Source organism: Scyliorhinus torazame, chromosome 21 (genome assembly GCF_047496885.1).
Source record: "Scyliorhinus torazame isolate Kashiwa2021f chromosome 21, sScyTor2.1, whole genome shotgun sequence".
NCBI lineage: Eukaryota > Metazoa > Chordata > Chondrichthyes > Carcharhiniformes > Scyliorhinidae > Scyliorhinus > Scyliorhinus torazame.
Window position 1 is genome coordinate 65,465,369 of NC_092727.1, and position 21,042 is coordinate 65,486,410.

The following is a 21,042-nucleotide window of genomic DNA, read 5'->3' on the forward strand; positions in this document are numbered from 1 at the left end:
CTGGAGAACAGTGTGATATAGAGAGGGGACAGACTGGGACCAGTGTGATATAGAGAGGGGACAGACTGGGAACAGTGTGATATAGAGAGGGGACAGACTGGGAACAGTGTGATATAGAGAGGGGACAGACTGGAGAACAGTGTGATAGAGAGAGGGGACAGACTGGAGAACTGTGTGATATAGAGAGGACAGACTGGGAACAGTGTGATATAGAGAGGGGACAGACTGGGGAACAGAGGGATATAGAGAGGGGACAGACTGGGGAACAGTGGGATATAGAGAGGGGACAGACTGGGGAACAGTGCGATATAGAGAGGATACACTGGGGAACAGTGTGATAGAGAGAGGGGACAGACTGGAGAACAGTGTGATAGAGAGAGGGGACAGACTGGAGAACAGTGTGATATAGAGAGGGGACAGACTGGGAACAGTGTGATATAGAGAGGGGACAGACTGGAGAACAGTGTGATATAGAGAGGGTACAGACTGGGAACAGTGTGATATAGAGAGGGGACAGACTGGGGAACAGAGGGATATAGAGAGGGGACAGACTGGGGAACAGTGGGATATAGAGAGGGGACAGACTGGGGAACAGTGCGATATAGAGAGGATACACTGGGGAACAGTGTGATAGAGAGAGGGGACAGACTGGAGAACAGTGTGATAGAGAGAGGGGACAGACTGGAGAACAGTGTGATATAGAGAGGGGACAGACTGGGAACAGTGTGATATAGAGAGGGGACAGACTGGAGAACAGTGTGATATAGAGAGGGTACAGACTGGGAACAGTGTGATATAGAGAGGGGACAGACTGGAGAACAGTGTGATATAGAGAGGGTACAGACTGGGGAACAGTGCAACATAGAGACGATACACTGGTGAACAGTGGGATATAGAGAGGGGACAGACTGGAGAACAGTGTGATATAGAGAGGGTACAGACTGGGGAACAGTGCAACATAGAGACGATACACTGGTGAACAGTGGGATATAGAGAGGACAGACTGGGAACAGTGTGATATAGAGAGGATAGACTGGGAACAGTGTGATATAGAGAGGGGGCAGACTGGGAACAGTGTGATATAGAGGGGACAGACTGGGAACAGTGTGATATAGAGAGGGGACAGACTGGGAACAGTGTGATGTAGAGAGGGGACAGACTGGAGAACAGTGGGATATAGAGAGGATACACTGGGGAACAGTGGGATATAGAGAGGACAGACTGGGAACAGTGTGATGTAGAGAGGGGACAGACTGGGGAACAGTGCGATATAGAGAGGATACACTGGGGAACAGTGGGATATAGAGAGGACAGACTGGGGAACAGTGTTATACAGAGAGGGGACAGACTGGGGAACAGTGCAACATAGAGACGATACACTGGGGAACAGTGGGATATAGAGAGGACAGACTGGGGAACAGTGGGATACAGAGAGGGGACAGACTGGGGAACAGTGTGATGTAGAGAGGGGACAGACTGGGAACAGTGTGATGTAGAGAGGGGACAGACTGGAGAACAGTGGGATATAGAGAGGATACACTGGGGAACAGTGGGATATAGAGAGGACAGACTGGGAACAGTGTGATGTAGAGAGGGGACAGACTGGGGAACAGTGGGATATAGAGAGGATACACTGGGGAACAGTGTGATATAGAGAGGGGGCAGACTGGGAACAGTGTGATGTAGAGAGGGGACAGACTGGGGAACAGTGCAACATAGAGAGAGTAGACTGGGGAACAGTGGGATATAGAGAGGGGACTGACTGGTGGACAGTGGGATATAGAGAGGATACACTGGGGAACAGTGTGATATAGAGAGGGGACAGACTGGGGAACAGTGCAACATAGAGACGATACACTGGGGAACAGTGGGATATAGAGAGGGGACAGACTGGGGAACAGTGGGATATAGAGAGGATACACTGGGGAACAGTGGGATATAGAGAGGACAGACTGGGAACAGTGTGATGTAGAGAGGGGACAGACTGGGGAACAGTGGGATATAGAGAGGATACACTGGGGAACAGTGTGATATAGAGAGGGGGCAGACTGGGAACAGTGTGATGTAGAGAGGGGACAGACTGGGGAACAGTGCAACATAGAGAGAGTAGACTGGGGAACAGTGGGATATAGAGAGGGGACTGACTGGTGGACAGTGGGATATGGAGAGGGGGAAGACTGGGGAACAGTGGGATAAAGAGCGGGATAGACTGGGGAACAGTGGGATATAGAGAGGGGGCAGACTGGGGAACAGTGGGATTTAGAGAGGGGGCAGACTGGGGAACAGTGGGATATAGAGCGGGACAGACTGGGGAACAGAGGGATATAGCGAGGGGGCACACTGGGGAATAGTGGTTTATGGAGAGCAACACACTATGTAACAGTGGGATCTAGAGAAGAACACACTGAGGAACAGTGGGCTATAGAGAGGGGACAGACTGGGGACAGAGGGATATAGAGAGGGGGCAGACTGGGGAACAGTGGGATATAGAGAGGGGGCAGACTGGGGAACAGTGGGATATAGAGCGGGACAGACTGGGGAACAGAGGGATATAGAGAGGGGGCAGACTGGGGGACAGTGGGAAAGAGAGAGGGGACAGACTGGGGACAGAGGGATATAGAGAGGGGGCACACTGGGGAATAGTGGTTTATGGAGAGCAATACACTAGGTAACAACGGGATATAGAGAAGAACACACTGAGGAACAGTGGGATACAGAGACGGGACAGATTGGGGACAGAGGGATAAAGAGCGGGACAGACTGGGGACAGAGGGATATAGAGAGGGGGCAGACTGGGGAACAGTGGGATATAGAGAGGGGGCAGACTGGGGAACAGTGGGATATAGAGAGGGGGCAGACTGGGGAACAGTGGGATATAGAGCGGGACAGACTGGGGAACAGTGGGATATAGAGAGGAGGTAGACTGGGGAACAGTGGGATAAAGAGTGGGACAGACTGGGGAACAGTGGGATATAGAGAGGAGGCAGACTGGGGAACAGTGGGATATAGAGAGGGGGCAGACTGGGGAACAGTGGGATATAAAGAGGGGGCAGACTGGGGAACAGTGGGATATAGTGCGAGACAGACTGGGGGACAGAGGGATATAGAGAGGGGGCTGACTGGGGAATAGTGGTTTATGGAGAGCAATACACTAGGTAACAGTGGGATCTAGAGAAGAACACACTGAGGAACAGTGGGATATAGAGAGGGGACAGACTGGGAACAGTGGGATATAGAGAGGGGACAGACTGGGAACAGTGGGATATAGAGAGGGGACAGACTGGGAACAGTGGGATATAGAGAGGGGACAGACTGGGGACAGTGGGATATTGGATTGGATTTGTTTATTGTCATATGTACAGAGGTAGAGTGAAAAGTATTTTTCTGCGAGCAGCTCAACAGATCATTTAGTACACAAAATAAAATAAAATACATAGTAGGGCAACACAAGGTACACAATGTAAATACATAGACATCGGCATCAGGTGTAGACTCGGGAACAGTGCGATATAGAGAGGGACAGACTGGGGAACAATGGGATATACAGAGGACAGACTGAAGAACAGTGGGATTTAGAGAGGGACAGACTGGGGAACAGTGGAATACAGAGAGGGACACACTGGGGAACAGTAAGCTATAGAGAGGGTACTGACTCGGGAACGGAATGATATGGAGAGGGACATACTGGGAACAGTGGATTAAAAGAGCAATAACTGGGAACACTGGGATTTAGAGAGTGACACACTGGGGAACATTGGGATTTAGAGAGGGACAGACTTGGAAAGAGTGGGATATCATAGAATCATAGAATTTACAGTGCAGAAGGAGGCCATTCGGCCCATCGAGTTTGCACCGGCTCTTAGAAGGAACACCCTACCCAAGGTCCACACTTCCACCCTATTAAAGAGCCGATCAGCAATGCACGCTCCTGAGTCTCGTGCGAGCCAGTAACATAAACCGTTCTCCATTTTTGTCGCCGACTCTCCTTTAAATCTGCTGTCATCGCCCCTCTCGTTTAAAAAAACGCTTGATCCCACTGCCCCTGCAAACTGACAACCCGTCTCCATCTCTCCTTCCCCTTCAAAGTCCTTGAACTATTGCCAACTCCCAAATCCACTCCACTCTTTCTCAGAATATCAGTTTGAATTATCCCTTCAATCAGGTTCCTGGCTCTATACCAAAATAGCTCAGATCAAAGTCACAAATGCCACTGTGAATCAATAAACCTTCCTCTTTGTCCTTCTCAATCTGCATCCAACCTTTGACGCAACTGACCACACCATTTAAGATGTAAATGAGGAGAATTTGTTTACTCTCAGGGGGTTGCGAGTCTCTGGAACTCTGCAACCTCTCCAGTCTATCCTCATAACTGAAGTTTCTCATTCCTGGAACCACATTCCACTCTTCCTCATTATGTCCCACCTCGAAGTTCCACATCGCTGTGTAATAAAGCCTCGATTACTCTCTACTCTCGTCTCGTCGTAATTGATCGTGCATCAATTTATTACACAGAGATTTTACAAAGATGGATCTCCGCATCAAGCCGGATCGCCTGTAGCTGCATCCTCAAGCAGACAACGCCAAAAAGGACTTCACACATTGGCTAGTTTGCTTTGAAGCATACATCGGGTCTGCGACAGACCCAATCCCAGAAGCACAGAAGCTCCAGATTCTGTACACGCGGCTGAGCTCCGATGTCTTTCCCCTCATCCAGGACGCGCCTACCTACGCAGAGGCCATGGCACTACTGAAGGAGAACTACACTCAGCAGACCAACAGGATCTACGCCAGGCACCTCCTCTCCACGCGGCACCATCTACCCGGTGAGTCTGTGGAAGATTTCTGGCGTGCCCTGCTCGCCCTGGTGAGAGACTGTGATTGCCAGGCCGTTTCGGCTGCTGAACATTCTAACCTGCTAATGAGAGACGTGTTCATTATGGGCATAGGGTCGGCCTACATCTGGCAGCGCCTCTTAGAAGGGGCTATGCCTGACCTCGCGGCGACCAAGAAACTAGCGCTCTCGCTCACAGTCGCCTCACGCAACGTACAGGCGTATGCCCCCGACCGCACGGCCCACCCCTCCTGGGCATCGTGGACCCCGCCAGCGGCCGCCCCATCGTGGACCCCATCAACGACTGCCCTCAGCCAACCACACGCCTGCGCCGCGTGGCAGTCAACCAATCCCGGGGGACCCAAGTGCTACTTCTGCGGACAGCCAAAACACCCCCAACAGCGCTGCCCGGCGCGGAGCACACTCTGCAAGGCCTGCGGCAAGAAAGGACATTTCGCTGCAGTGTGCCAGTCCCGCTCAATCGCCGCTATTGTCCCTGCAGCCCCCGCGTGTGGCCAGTGGGAGCCGTATTCCTCGCCATATTCCTCGCCTCAGACCACGTGCGGCCCGTGGGCGCCACCATCTTGCTCCCCTCACAACACGTGCGGCCCGTGGGCGCCGCCATCTTGCCTGCCCCAGGACACGTGCGGCCCGAGGGCGCCGCCAACTTGCTGGCCTCAGGACACGTGCGGCCCGTGGGCACCGCCATCTTCCCCACCTCAGGACCCTTGCCCGTCCGGCACCTCATCGGGCCGCTCATCGCCTGCAACCGCCGCCGACCAGCCACGTCTCGCCTCTGTCACAATCGACCAGTCCCGACCGCAGAACCTCGCGACCGCGTCGTCAAAGGTCGGCGGGCATGAGATATCCTGCCTTCTGGACTCCGGGAGCACGGAGAGCTTCACCTACCCCAATATGGTAAGGCGCTGCTCCCTCACGGTACACCCCATTAACCAAAGATCCTCCCTGGCTTCCGGATCCCACTCCGTGGCGATCCGGGGGTACTGCATCGTCACCCTCATCATCCAGGACGTAGAGTTCAGTGGCTTCCGGCTCTACGTCCTCCCCAACCTCTGCGCTGCCTTGCTACTCGGCCTGGGCTCCCAGTGCAACCTCCAAAGCCAAACCCTGAAATTTGGCGGGCCCCTACCACCCCTTACTGTGTGCGGCCTCATGACCCTTATGGTCGACCCGCCTTCTCTGTTTGCAAACCTCACCCCGGATTGCAAACCCATCGCCACCAGGAGCAGACGGTACAGCACCCAAGACAGGACCTTCATCAGGTCTGAGGTCCAGCAGCTGCTGTGGGAAGGTATCATCGAGGCCAGCAACAGTCCCTGGAGAGCCCAAGTGGTAGTGGTGAAAACGGGGGAGAAAAACAGGATGGTCGTTGACTGCAGTCAGACCATCAATCGGTACACGCAGCTCGAGGCGTACCCCCTCCCACGCATATCTGATATGGTCAATCAGATTACACAGTACCGGGTCTTCTCGACAGTGGACCTGAAATCTGCCTACCACCAGCTCCCCATTGGCAAAGCGGACCGCCAGTACACCGCGTTTGAAGCGGACGGCCGCCTTTACCATTTACTTAGGGTTCCCTTCAGCGTCACTAACGAGGTCTCGGTCTTCCAACGGGAGATGGACCGAATGGTTGAGCCGTATGGACTGCGGGCCACTTTCCTGTACCTGGATAACGTCACCATCTGCGGCCACGACCAGCAGGACCACGGCGCTCACCTTTCCAAATTTCTCCACACTGCCAAACTCCTCAACCTAACCTACAACAAGGAGAAGTGTGTGTTCAGCACAAACCGATTAGCCATCCTCGGCTATGTGGTTCAGAATGGAGTTCTAGGGCCCGACCCCGATCACATGCGCCCCCTCATGGTACTCCCCCTTACCCACTGCCCCAAGGTCCTCAAACGATGCCTGGGGTTTACGCCCAGTGGGTCCCTAACTATGCGGACAAGGCCCGCCCACTCATTCAATCCACCGGTTTCCCACTGACGGCCGAGGCTCACCAGGCCTTCAACCGTATCAAGGCCGACATCGCCAAGGCCGCGATGCACACGGTCGATGAGTTGCTCCCCTTCCAAGTCGAGAGCGATGCATCAGACGTCGCTCTGGCCGCCACCCTCAACCAGGCAGGCAGGCCCGTGGCATTCTTTTCCCGCACCCTTCATGCCTCCGAAATTCGGCACTCCCCCGTCGAAAAGGAGGCCCAAGCTATCATTGAAGCTGTGCGGCACTGGAGGCATTACCTGGCCGGCAGGAGATTCACTCTCCTCACAGACCAACTGTCGGTTGCCTTCATGTTCAACAACACACAGCGGGGTAAGATCAAAATTGATAAGATCTTGAGGTGGAGGATCGAGCTCTCCACCTTTAATTACGAGATTTTGTATCGCCCCGGTAAGCTCAACGAGCCCCCAGACGCCCTCTCCCGAGGTACATGTGCCAGCGCACAAGTAGACCGACTCCGGGCCCTGCACGACGATCTCTGTCACCCAGGGGTCACCCGCTTTTATCACTTCATTAAGGCCCGCAATCTGCCCTACTCCATCGAGGAAGTCAGGGCGATCATCAGAGACTGCCAGGTCTGCGCGGAGTGTAAACCGCACTTCTACCGGCCAGACCGTTCGCGCCTGGTGAAAGCCTCCCGCCCCTTTGAACGCCTCAGCGTGGACTTCAAAGGGCCCCTCCCCTCCACCGACCGCAACACGTATTTTCTCAATGTGGTCGACGAATATTCCAGATTCCCCATCCCATGCCCCGATGTGACGTCTGCCACCGTCATCAAAGCCCTCAACACCATCTTCGCTCTGTTCGGTTTCCCCGCCTACGTCCACAGCGACCGGGGACCCTCATTTATGAGCGATGGGCTGCGCCAGTACCTGCTCAACAGGGGCATTGCCACGACCAGCTACAACCCCAGGGGAAACGGGCAGGTGGAGCGGGAGAATGGGACGGTCTGGAAGACTGTCCAGCTAGCCCTACGGTCCAGAAATCTCCCGGCCTCCGGCTGGCAGGAGGTCCTCCCCGACGCACTTCACTCCATTCGGTCACTCCTGTGCATGGCGACTAACGAAACCCCCCATGAGCGTCTCTGTGCCTTCCCCAAGAAGTCCACCTCTGGGGTTCCGCTCCCAACCTTGCTGGCAGCTCCAGGATCCGTTCTCCTCCGCAAGCACGTGTGGCTCCACGAGGCGGACCCGTTGGTTGAAAGGGGTACAGCTACTCCACACAAACCCGCAGAATGCCTACGTAGCGTGCCCCGACGGCCGCCAAGACACAGTCTCCCTCAGGGACCTGACACCAGCTGGGCCCCCCCCCCCTCTGCCCCGGCGCCACCTTCCCTTCCCCCAGCGCACCGTACCACAGCCCCGCTCCAGGACAATCCGTCCTCCCCTTGGTCCCACCTGGGGATGAAGAGGATGTCGACACGCTCCCGGAATCACTGACGACCGAGCCGACGCCTGACTCACCACCAGCACTGCGGCGCTCTCAACGACGGATCAAGGCGCCCGACCGTCTAAATTTGTAACCTTCTCTGAAATTTTAATGACAACCTGTATGTAAATGGTTTTCCACCCCCCCCCCTCCCCCCCCCCGCTGGATTCATTTTTAACAGGGGGTGAATGTGGTTGTCACCACTGTTGTATTCTATTGTATGTACTGTACTGCATACGAGGATATTACGGTAAGGCCCCTGTACTACAGGTACGGGGGTAGATCCCTGCCTGCTGGCTCCACCCAGTAGGTCGAGAATAAATGTGTGTGCTCACCGAGCTGCAGCCATTTCGGCAGCAGCTGTAGGAGGCCACACATCTCTGTGTAATAAAGCCGCGATTACTCTCTACTCTCGTCTCGTCGTAATTGATAGCGCATCAAAGGGTGTCACATTTACTCTTCTCCAATCCTCTGGTACCTCCCATGCATATAGAGAATATTGGAAGATTATGGCCAGCCCTCCCACTAACCCCACATCTATGTCCATCTGGACCAGGTGAAGTATTCACTCTAAACATAGCCAGCCTTTGCAGTACATCCTGACTATCAATTTTGAACAATCCAATACCTCTACCATCTGCTTTTCCGGCTATTTGTCAGAATCCTCTTCCTTAGTAAGCACCTATATAAATTGCTCATTCAATAGCCTTGCCCTGGACCACAAAAGCCTTGCCCTGCACCTCAAGGGATATAAATAGTAGCAGCTTAGCACCCATTTACTATTTACGTGTTGATACATTTTGGGTTCCTTTTTATAGAATCCCTACAGGGCCATTCGATCCATGGAGATTGCTATGACACTTTGTAAGAGTACTCTACCTAGGCCCAGTCTCTCACCCTATCTTTGGACATGAAGAGACAATTTAGCATGGCCAATCCACCTAGCCCGCACATCTAGGGGCAGCACGGTAGCATTGTGGATAGCACAATTGCTTCACAGCTCCAGGGTCCCAGGTTCGATTCCTGGCTTGGGTCACTGTCTGTGCGGAGTCTGCACATTCTCCCCGTGGGTGCGTGGGTTTCCTCCGGGTGCTCCGGTTTCCTCCCACAGTCCAAAGATGTGCAGGTTAGGTGGATTGGCCATGACAAATTGCCCTTAGTGTCCAAAATTGCCTTTATTGCCTTTAGTGTTTGGTGGGGCTAGTGGGTTATTGGGATAGGGTGGAGGTGTGGACCTTGGGTAGGGTGCTCTTTCCAAGAGCCGGTGCAGACTCGATGGGCCGAATGGCCTCCTTCTGCACTGTAAATTCTATGAACTCTATGAACTCTTTGGACTGTGGGAGGAAACTGGAGCACCCAGAGGAAACCCACGCAGACACGGGGAGAACGTGCAAACTCCACGCAGAAAGTCACCCCCAAGGCCGGAATTGAACCCGGGTCCCTGGTGCTGTGAGGCAGCAGTGCTAACCACTGTGCCACCGTGCCGCCCACTGTGTTGACTGCCATTCTATTCTCATACTCTCTTTCTCAGTCTTATTTTCATTTCCACTTTCCCTCTCAACTTATTGTTCTCGCTTGAAGAATTCACCTGAAATGCATCATTCACTCCCCTTTTTTGTTTCATTATATTCTCTATCTTCCTCATCATGCAAGGAGCCCTGGCTTTTGCTCCCTTACCTTTCATCCTTGTTGGAATGTTCTTAGCCTGGACCTGGAACATCTCCTCCTTAGAGATCACCCATTGTTCTGTTAAAGATTTTCCTCTCAGTCTTTGGTTCTATTTTACTCAGGCTAGATCCCGTTTTCATCCGCTTGAACTTAGCCCTCCCCAATTTACATGTTCTACTTCAGATTATTCCTTGCTCTTTTCCATTATTTATTTTTTTAAATTTAGAGTACCCAATTCTTTTTTACCAATTAAGGGGCAATACAGCGTGGCCAGTCCACCTACCCTGCTTGTGGGGGTGAGACCCACGCAAACACTGGGAGAATGTGCAAACTCCACACAGACAGTGACCCAGGGCTGGGTTTCGAACCCAGGTTTCAGCGCCGTGAGGCAGCAGTGCTAACCACTACGCCACCGTGCTGCCCCTCTTCCGCATTATTAATCTGAACTCTATGAGACAATGATCACTCTTACCCAGTGTTCTCCCACAGATACTTGGTCCATTTGGCCCACCTCATTCCCGATCCTCCAAACCCAGCTCCCTCCTAGTTGGACCAAGAATATATTTACTCAATCTACAGTGTTTGCTACCACTGTGATTCCTCAGTAGATTGGTTCCTTTATCCCTCTCTCACTATTTGGAGATCTGTACAATTCCATTAGTAGCGTTATCATAATAGAGTCATAGAGGTTTACAGCACGAAAACAGGCCCTTCGGCCCAACTTTTCCAGGCCACCCAGTTTTTATCACTAAGCTCGTCCCAATTGCACACATTTTGCCCATATCCCTCAATACTCAACTTTCCCGTATAACTGTCTGAAAACTTTTTTAAAAGACAAAATTGTACCTGCCTCTACTACTGCCTCTGGCAGCTCGTTACAGACACTCACCACCCTCTGTGTGAAAAAACGATCCCTTTTGTATCTCTCCCCTCTCATCTCAAACCTATGCTCTCTAGCTTTGGACTCCCCTACCTTTGGGAAAAGATGTTGACTATCTACATCATCTATGTCCTCATTATTTTATAGACCTCTATAAGATCACCCCTAAGCCTCCTATGCTCCAGGGAAAAACGTCCCAGTCTATCCAGCCTCTCCTTATAACTCATGCCATCAAGCATCCCAGTAAATCTTTTCTGCACTCTTTCTAGTTTAATAATATCCTTTCTATAAAAAGGTGACCAGAACTGTACACAGTATTCCAAGTGTGGTCGTAGTAATATAGAAGATAGAACATAGAACTGTACAGCACAGTACAGGCCCTTCGGCCCACGATGTTGTGCCCAACTAGTCTGGAACTAAGATCAAATCAACTACTCCCAATCATTCCAGTGCACCCCATATGCCTATCCAATCACCGCTTGAAAGTTCCTAAAGTGTCCGACTCCACTGCCATAGCTAGGAGTGCGTTCCACGCCCCAACCACTCTCTGAGTAAAGAACCTACCTCTGAAATCCCTCCTATATCTTCCACCATGAACCTTATAGTTATGCCCCCTTGTAACAGCTACATCCACCCGAGGAAAAAACCGCTGAACGTCCACTCTATCTATCCCTCTCATCATCTTATACACCTCAATTAAGTCACCTCTCATCCTCCTTCGCTCCAATGAGAAAAGCCTCAGCTCCCTCAACCTTTCCTCATAAGACCTACCCTCCAATCCAGGCAGCATCCTGGTAAATCTCCTTTGCACCCTTTCCAATGCTTCCACATCCTTCCTATAATGAGGTGACCAGAACTGCACACAATACTCCAAATGTGGTCTAACCAAGGTCTTGTACAGTTGCAGCGTAACCTCACGGCTCTTAAACTCAATCCCCCTGTTCACACTATAGGCTTTCTTCACGGCTCTATCCACTTGGGTGGCAACTTTCAGAGACCTATGGACATGAACTCCGAGATCTCTCGGCTCCTCCACATTCTTCAGAACCCTGTCGTTAACTCTGTAATCCGCATTCAAATTTGTCCTACCAAAATTAATCATCTCACACTTATCAGGGTTAAACTCCATCTGCCACTTTTCAGCCCAGCTCTGCATCCTATCAATGTCTCTTTGCAGCCTACAACAACCCTCCACCTCATCCACTACTCCACCAATCTTGGTGTCATCAGCAAATTTACTGACCCACCCTTCAATTCCATATATCCAACCTTCAACTCCAAATATCTTGTACAACTTCAACAAGACATCCCAACTCCTATATTTAATGTTCTGATCAATGAAACACAGCGTGCCGAATGCCTTCTTCACCACCCTGTCCACCTGTGACTCCACTTTCAAGGAGCTATGAACCTGTACTCCTCGGTCTCTTTGTTCTGTAACTCTCCCAACATCCTTTGTCATTCCAAACTATAGCTAAATTGATTCTGTCCTTGCCCCTTAATGACATCTTCTCTTTTTAATGTTGCAATATTGACCCTGACCAGCACTGCCACTTCTTGCTTTCTCGTCTTCTGGAAGTGGAGACAGCCAGACTTGTGAGGGACATCTCTGCTGGGGCAGCTGATATATACAGAGTGAGGCTCGAGGCCTTCACTCACATTCCACGAGGAGAGACAGCCAAAGTAGCTCCTTAAATTTCAGTAAGGAACACCAGCAATAGGGAATTAAAGTTAAATCAAATCAAAGTGAAATAAGGTAGTTTAATAAATAAAGTAAGATAAAGTTAGAGAGCAGAGCTGGGGAGAAAAAAGAGCGCAAAAAGAGCGAGACTGAGAGCAGAACCCAAAGGATAAAGGAGCGTGAGAGAGAGCAAAACTGATTGCAGAGCTGGGAGGATAAAAGAGCGTGAGAAAGAGTGAGCCTGAGTGGGGAATTGGGAGGATAAAAGAGCGAGACTGAGAGGGGAGCTGTGAGGTTAAAAAGTGAAAGAGAGAGTGAGTTTGAGAGCAGAGCCCAGAGGGTAAAGGAGCGCGAGAGAGAGCAAGACTGGCAGCTGAGCTGGGAAAATAAAAAAGCGTGGAAAGAGTGAGCCTGAGAAGGGAATTGGGAGGATAAAAGAGCGAGACTGAGAGCAGAGCCCAGAGGATAAAAGAGCGTAAGAAAGAGTCAGACTGAGGGCGGAGCTGAGAGAATTTAAAAAGCGCGAGGGAGAGAGTGAGACTGATAGCAGAGCTCAGAGTTCCTGCAGGTTGGAGGGTGGCTAATGTAACTCCACTATTTAAAAAGGATGGTAGAGAGAAAACAGGGAATTATAGACCAGTAAGCCTGATGTTGGTAGTGGGGAAAATGCTGGTCCATTGTAAAAGATTCTATAGCAGAGCACTTGGAAAACAGTGGCAAGGTCGGACAGAGTCATCATGGATTTATGAAGGGGAAATCATGCTTGACAAATCTACTGACAATCTACTTGACAAATTGACAATTCTCTGAAGATGTAATGAATAGAGTTGACAAGGCGAGCCAGTGAATGTGGCGTATTTGGACTTTCAGAAGCGCATGGGATTGGGGGTAGTGTATTGAGATAGATAGAAAACTGATTGGCAGACAGGACACAAAGAGTAGGAACAAAAGGGTCTTTATCCAAATGGCAGACAGTGACTAGTGGTATACCACTGGGATCAGTGCTGGGCCCTAGCTATTCACAATATATATTAATGATTTAGATGAGGGAACTAAATATAATATCCCCAACTTTGCAGATGACACAAAGCTAGGTCGGTGAGCTGTGAGGAGGATGCAAAGATGCTTTAGTGTGATTTGGACAAGTTGAGTGAGTGGGCAAATGCATGGCAAATGCAACATAATGTGGATAAATGTGATGTTATCCACTTTGGTACAAATACACGAAGGCAGATTATTATCTGAATGGCTATCGAATGAGAGAGGGGAATGTGCAACGGGACCTGGGTGTCCTTGTATACCAGTCACTGAAAGTAAGTATGCAGGTGCAGCAGGTGGTAAAGAAGGCAAATGATACTTTGGCCTTCACAGTGGGAGGATTTGAGTCCAGAAGGAGGGATGTCTAGCTGCAATTACACAGGGCTTTGGTGAGGCCACACCTGGAATATTGTGTGCATAATCGGAGGAAGGATGTTCTTGCGATAGAGGGATTGCAGCAAAGGATTACCCGATTTATTCCTAGGATGGTGGGACTGATGTACAGAGTTGGATTATCAGCCATGATCATAATAAATGACAGGGCAGGCTCGAAGGGCTGAATGGCCTCCTCCTGCTCCTATTTTTATGTTTCTATGTTTCATTCCCTATCTTTTCTGAACACTTTCTGTCCTTCAACATTCGGCACAGTCCTCACCATTTTTAATCCACCTTTCCATTATTGTGACTACATCTTATTCCCATGTGGATATTGGTGCTTGCAGATCACTAACCATATTTATCATATATTGTATCTGCATTCTAAACCTCTCTTTGTATTCCTTGCACTCTTTCTTAATTTGCTGCTAATTAATGTGGAACTACTTCCTTCTCCAATACTACCCACTACTCCCACTCCTTCAGATACCTTGCTCCTTCATTTCAACTTTTACCTGCTAGTGCCCAGCTGCACACCATTTAAATCCTTCTAATCACACTAACCAGCCTCTTCACCCAGACATTGATCCCAGTCCTGGTGAGGGGAAATCCATCCATTTTGAATATGTCCCTCCTTCTCCAGAACTGGTGCCAATTTCCCAAAATTCTGAAGCCCTTCCTCTTGCTCCATGCCTCAAGCCACACAATGAGCCTTCCTATCTTCCTCTTTCTGTTCTGGCTAGCACATAGGAAGGGTCCAACTGGAAATAATTGCATAATTAGAGAGCACACACTGGGGAAAAATGGGATATAGAGGGGGGAAAGGGAACAGTTGGATATAGTTGGGGGCAGAGTGGAGGACAATGGAATATAGAGAGGGCATAGTTGAGGGTAGTGAGTTATGTGGGGAGGATGTGGGGGGCATTCTGCGTACACTGGGATATAGAGTGCCCACACTGAGGAAGTGGGATATAGAGAAGACAGGCTGGGGAACAATAAATTATATAGAGTGGATACTTTGGGAGCAGTGGTCCGTTTCCTCCGGCAAAACCCGATAGACATGCTGTTAGGTGAATTGGACATTCTGAGTTCTCCCTCTGTGTACCCGAACAGGCGCCGGAATATGACAACTAGGGGCTTTTCACAGTAACTTCATTGCAGTGTAAGCCTACTTGTGACAATAAATATTATTATTATTATAGGGGCACACTTGGTAGAGCTTGGTATATGGATGGGACACACTCAGATACATTGGGATATATATAGGGGACGCATTGGATCCATAGTGGGGCATATGATAAGGGGGACATATATTGGGGCACCATTCCCTATATGGAGGAGACAAGCTGGGAACAATGGGACAAAGAGATCAGTGGGACATAAGAATGTGGGGCAGTGGGGATGTGTGAGATGTGGATGACTACACTGGGAACAGTAATCAGAGGGAACACAATAAGGCCAGTAGCTTATGGAGTTGACACACTGGTGAACAGTATAACAAAGAGGGATGTATATCCAAGAACAGCAGGACAATAGGGACTTTAGACAAACAGTGGGATATTGAGAAAAATTTGGAACAATGGAATCTGGAGGGAACACCTTTTGGAATTTAAGGGTAGACTGGAGAGCAATGGGATTTGGGAACATGGGAATTGGGAGTAGAGGTAGGCAATTCAGCCCTTCAAGCCTGCGCTGCCATTCAATCAGATCAAGGCTGATCTCTTCCTGGTCTCAAATCCACCTTCCTGCCTATTCCTCATCTCCCTTTAACCCATTTTCAAAAATCAGAAATATATCTATCTCATTCTTGAAACCATTTAATGATTCAGATTCCACCACAGCTATTCCCCTTAGTTCCCCTTAGTTGATGGATCAGTTACGAGTGGACACAAGTTCAAGGTGAGGGGCGGAGGTTCAGGGGTATTTGAGGAAAAGCCTTTTTACCCAGAGGGTGGTGACGGTCTGGAACACACGGCCTGGGAGGGGGGTAGAGGCTGATTGCCTCACATCCTTTAAAAAGTACCTGGATGAGCACTTGGCACATCATAACATTCGAGGCTATGGGTTAAGTGCTGGCAAATGGGACTAGAATTGGCAGAGCTGGTATCTTTCGTGCGGTGGTGCAGACTCGATGGGCCGAATTACCTTTTCTGCACTGTGTTTTTCTGTAATTCGCACTATGGGGCAGCGCGTTCCACAAATTCACCACCCTCTGCGAGAAGTTCCTCCTCATCTCAGTTTTAAATTTACCACCTCTCAACCCATATCTGTGACCTATATAGATGGAACATATTGTGTACAATATGTGTGAGTTGTCACACTGGGAACAATGGTACATTAAAAGGGGAAACACTGGAAAACACTGGGATATAGAGCACACTCTCTAGAGTTTAGAGTACTGAGGGGAGATCAAATTGAGGTTTACAAGATGATTAGAGGTATGGATAAAGTAGACGTGGAGCGGATGCTCCCTCTTGTGGGACATTCTAGAACAACAGGTCATAGTTTTAGGATAAGAGGTGGCAAATTTAAAATGGAGATGTGAATCTGTGGAATTCGCTACCCCAGAGTGGGGTGGATGCTGGGACAGTGAGTAAATTTAAGGCGGAGTTAGATAGATTTTTAATTGGTAATGGGTTGAAGGGTTATGAAGAACAGGAGTTAAGGCCAGGATGAGATCATCCATGATCGAATGGCGGAGCAGACTCGATGGGCCAAATTGCCTAATTCTGATTCTATATCTTATGAACTTATGAACATACATATTGGGGAACAGGGGGACACAGCGGTGACAACTGGAATAGTGGGATATCAGAGAATCATAGAATTTACAGTGCAGAAGGAGGCCATTCGGCCCATCGAGACGAGAAATACTGAGGAACAGTGTGAGGGAATGCAATCAGAGAACTGTGAGACATAAGAATAGACGACAAACAGGATGGAGATTGCAGAACTGTAGGACATATGAAAGGATACCAGGGGCAACAGTGGGATGTAGAGGGGACCCGACATTGAAAGTAGAATACAGGACGGAGGGTACTGGAGAAGAGCATTATATGGGCTGAACCAATGAGAATGGTAAAACTTCAAGGAGACACTCTTGGGAGAGCATTTATGGAGGCAACACACTGGGGAACAGTGGGAGAAAAGAGAGGGTACAATCAGGAACACAAGAGCACAGAGGAGACACATTGACAACAATGTAACGTGGAGAGGAGCCAAGGCGGAACAGTGGGATCTGAGGGATCATGCTAGAGAACAGTGGATATATGGAGAAATTGGGAAGCAGTAGGATTGGAGGGAACATACCTGGGAGTGAATAATGGCGAAAGGGACACACTGGGGAACGAAAATCACCATCCTGGAGGCTGCTTTCCCCTTTGAGCAATTGCTGACTGGTGGTAATTTAACCTGAGGGTCACCACACCTCAGACAAGGGGGAAGGTTGAGAAGGCGGGGCCTTCATGAATAAGCAGCCGGTATGGGTATCGAACCTATGCCATTGGTGTTGCTCCACATCATGAACCAGTCGCTCACCAAATGAGCTAACCAACACCAATATATAGAGGGTGAACACTGGGCATCATTGGAATATAAAAGGATGAAAGCTTATTGGACTTCACTCCTGCTGATGTTGGTGTGAATGTTTATACATACTACATTGTTGGAATATAGTTTGCATCTCGGAACGTATCTTGTTAACATTGGAGCTGTATCACAGCTAATGTCTGGGGGAATGAGGGGTACTCCAGTGTTAGCACAAATCCGTGCTGACAGTGATGTGATGGAGCAATATCAATGCTTTTAAAAAATAAATTTAGAGTACCCAATTCATTTTTTCCCCACAAAAGAGCAATTTAGTGTGGTCAATCCACCTATCCTGCTCATCTTTGGGTTGTGGGGGTGAGATAGATGCAGGCATGGGTAAACTCCACACGGACAGTGATCCGAGGCCGGGATCGAACCCAGGTCCTCAGCGCATGAGGCATCAGTGCTAACCACTGTGCCGCCGTGCCGCCTGAGCGATATCAATGCTGATGTGGAAGTATTTTGGTGAAAACCGGACTGTACTGGACCTGTAGCTTTCTTGATTTGGGGTGGGGAGGGAAGCCAGCTGGTGATGAATATATAAATGGACTAGTTTTGGTGAGGGTACTGGTAGTAATTAGTCTTGTTGAGTGTTGGTCCTTGGTATTTTATCTTGCAAAAGTAACCTTATACCAATTTGAGCCCCAGGCCTTTATAGAAGCAAAATACTGCAGATGTTAGAAATCTGAAATTAAAAAAGGAAGATCCTGGAAATACTCCACAGCTCTCTGGCAACAGCTGTAGAGAGAGAAACAGAAATGATGACCCATCGTCATCAACCTGAACCATTGGCCCTGTTTCTCTCTCCACAGATGCTGCTCCTCCTGCTGATTATTTCCAGCATTTTCTGTTTTCATTCCATGGTTTTCTGGGCTTTGAAGCAGGTGCTGACCATGTTTTAGGAGGTGGTTGTTGCTGCCAATACAGAGATGGGGCTGAACCTACCCTCTGAAGATGGTGTACTCTTCACATCAGAAGCATCTGAAACAGGTTCATCTGAGATAGGAGAAGAATCTGAAAGAGGATGAGTGCAAGACACAGGTTACATTGTGTTGGACATATGAACATTGACTGCTCATGTGGCTGAAATTCACAAAAATTACCCTCTACATTTCACACCATTCTGGCTAAATTTTGAAATCAAATCCCAGATTAGCTCTTTCAGGCTAAACTCACCTGAGTATTCCTCCTAATCAGTGAAGTTGATCCAAATTACAAAAGTTAACTGCATTAATCCCGATCAGTACACTTAACTCGACAACACTAATCAGATTAGTACAATCATCTCTACAACACCAACACAGGTGAGGTGTGAGTGACATCAGGACAGCTTTTTATCCAATGTGGCATCGAGAAGCCCGAGCAAAACTGGAATCAATGGGAATCAGGAAGAAAGCTCGTTGGAGTCATACCTGGTACAAAAAAAGACGGTTCTGGTGGTTGGAGGTCAATCATCTCAGCTCCAGGATATCACTGCAGACGGGGTCGTGTCTTGGGCCCCGTCATTTTCAGCTGCTTCATCAATGACCTCCCTTCCATCATAAGGTCAGAGGGAGATGTTCGCTGATGATTGCGCAATATTCAGCAGCATTCCTGGCTCCGCAAATAATGGAAATTCCCTCATCTGCCTGCAGCAGAACTTGGGCCTGCATTCAGGCTTGGATTGACAAGTGGCAAGTTACATTTATGCCACACAAGTATCAGGTAATGACCATCTCGTACAAGAGAGAAGGTGCGATCTAAACAAATTGGAACAGAGTCCTTTGACGAGCGTGTTTAGCCAGGTGTTTCCCCGTGCTTGCAGTGCGGAGAAACACCATGCTACCTATCAGGACTCTGTTGCAATTCAAGGCCTTAGCAGGGAATTTCCCGCCGAGGCTGCACTTAGTCATGTTTCCTGCACTGAGGAGGTCTGCTCGCCGGAATTCCTCAGTGCAGGAAGAGATCGGGATGCCATTTTTAAATGGCGTCCCAATCTCTCGACCCCCCTGATGCAACCCCCCAAAACCCCCCCCCCCCCCCCGAAGCCCCAACTCACCTATTAGGGGGTCCTAGCGCCCTGCCCCACCCTCCCAACTCACATGCGCAGGGCATTCCCAGACCTGATCCCCAGAGCGGGAACAATGCCAGCCTGGCACCGTGGCAGTGCCCATTCCAGCCAGCAGTGCCACCTGGGCACCTTGGCAATGCCAGCCTGGCACTGGGGTGGCACTGCCAGAATGCGAGGCTGGAGGTGCCAAGGGGGTACCAGCAGTGCCAGGATGCTTTTATGCCCAGAAAGCAATCATCTGTGGGCCTCCGATCCACTGGGAGACCCCCCCGAGTGCCGTTCTGTCTGGTCCCCGTTAGTGGGGACCAGCACTGAATGGCGTTCGCCGGAGGTCTCTGAGGCGAAGAGGTTAGATCCCAGAGCGTCGGTAGATCTGGCGAGCGCATATTAGAGTGAAACTAGCTGTCTCGCTTTAATATACAACTTTGCCAGATAGTGATCCCGCCCACCATGGGTGGGATTCAGATTGTGACGTCTCACAAAATCGTGTTAGATCTCGCAAGGCATGGCGAGCCGAGTAGATCTCTGAAGAGGGATTGCCCGGCATTTGCCGGTCTCGGGCAGGTAGATTGCTGCCAGTGTCCAACCATCTACTTGACATTCAATGGCATTATCATTGCTGAATCCCCGACCATCAACATCCTGGGAGTTACCATTGATCAGAAGCTGGATCAGCCGTATAAATACTGTGGCTACAAGAGAAAGTCAGAGGCTAGGAACCGCAGAGCGAGTAACTCACCTCATGACTCCCCAAAGCTCGTTCACTTTACAATGCACATGCCAGGAGTGTAATGGAATACTCTGCACTGGCCTGGATAAGTGCAGCTCCAAAAGCAGTCTACAAGTTCCACTTCATCCAAAGATTCCCAACCAGAGCCTTAAACACTCCCTCCCTCCACCATGGACACACAGTGGCAGCAGTGTGTACCAGAGCTCATCAAGGCTTCACGATAGCACCTTTGAAACCCACAATTGCTGTCATCTAGAAGGATAAGGCGGCAGATACATGGGAACATTACCACCTGCAAATCCCCATCAAGCCACTCACCACCCTGACTTGGAAATATATTGCCGTTCTCTCACTGTTTCTGGGTCAAAATCCTTGAATTTCCTCCCTAACAGCACAGTTGATGTACCTACACCATATGGACTGCATCAGTTCAAGAAGACAGGGCTAAATAAATCTGGAATTAAAAGTCTAATGATAACCATGAAAGATGAGGGTGGCAAAGTGGCACAGTGGTTAGCACTGCTGCCTCACAGTGCCAGGAACCCAGATTCAATTCTGACTTCAGGTCACAATCTTGACTAACTGTCAAGCTTCACTTGCACGTTCTCCCTGTGTCTGCGTGGGTTTCCTCCGGGTGCTCCGGTTTCCTCCCATAGTCCAAGATATGCAGGTTAGTTGGATTGGCCGTGCTAATTGTGGTAGTCACCACTAGTGGTATATTATATGTATTACGGCACTGCCCGTATAT

At 49.7% G+C, this 21,042-nt stretch overlaps 1 protein-coding gene across 4 annotated transcripts in view; it reads right to left on the reverse strand.

The window, feature by feature from the left end:
- The window catches only part of maptb (microtubule-associated protein tau b), a 300,500-nt gene that overhangs the window by 230,614 nt on the left and 48,844 nt on the right, over nucleotides 1-21,042 (reverse strand). For all 4 annotated transcript variants that reach the window (XM_072486888.1, XM_072486889.1, XM_072486891.1 and 1 more), the window contains exon 3: nucleotides 18,460-18,528. In XM_072486888.1, the coding sequence (XP_072342989.1) occupies nucleotides 18,460-18,528 (69 nt within the window). The remainder of the gene's footprint in view (nucleotides 1-18,459; nucleotides 18,529-21,042) is intronic.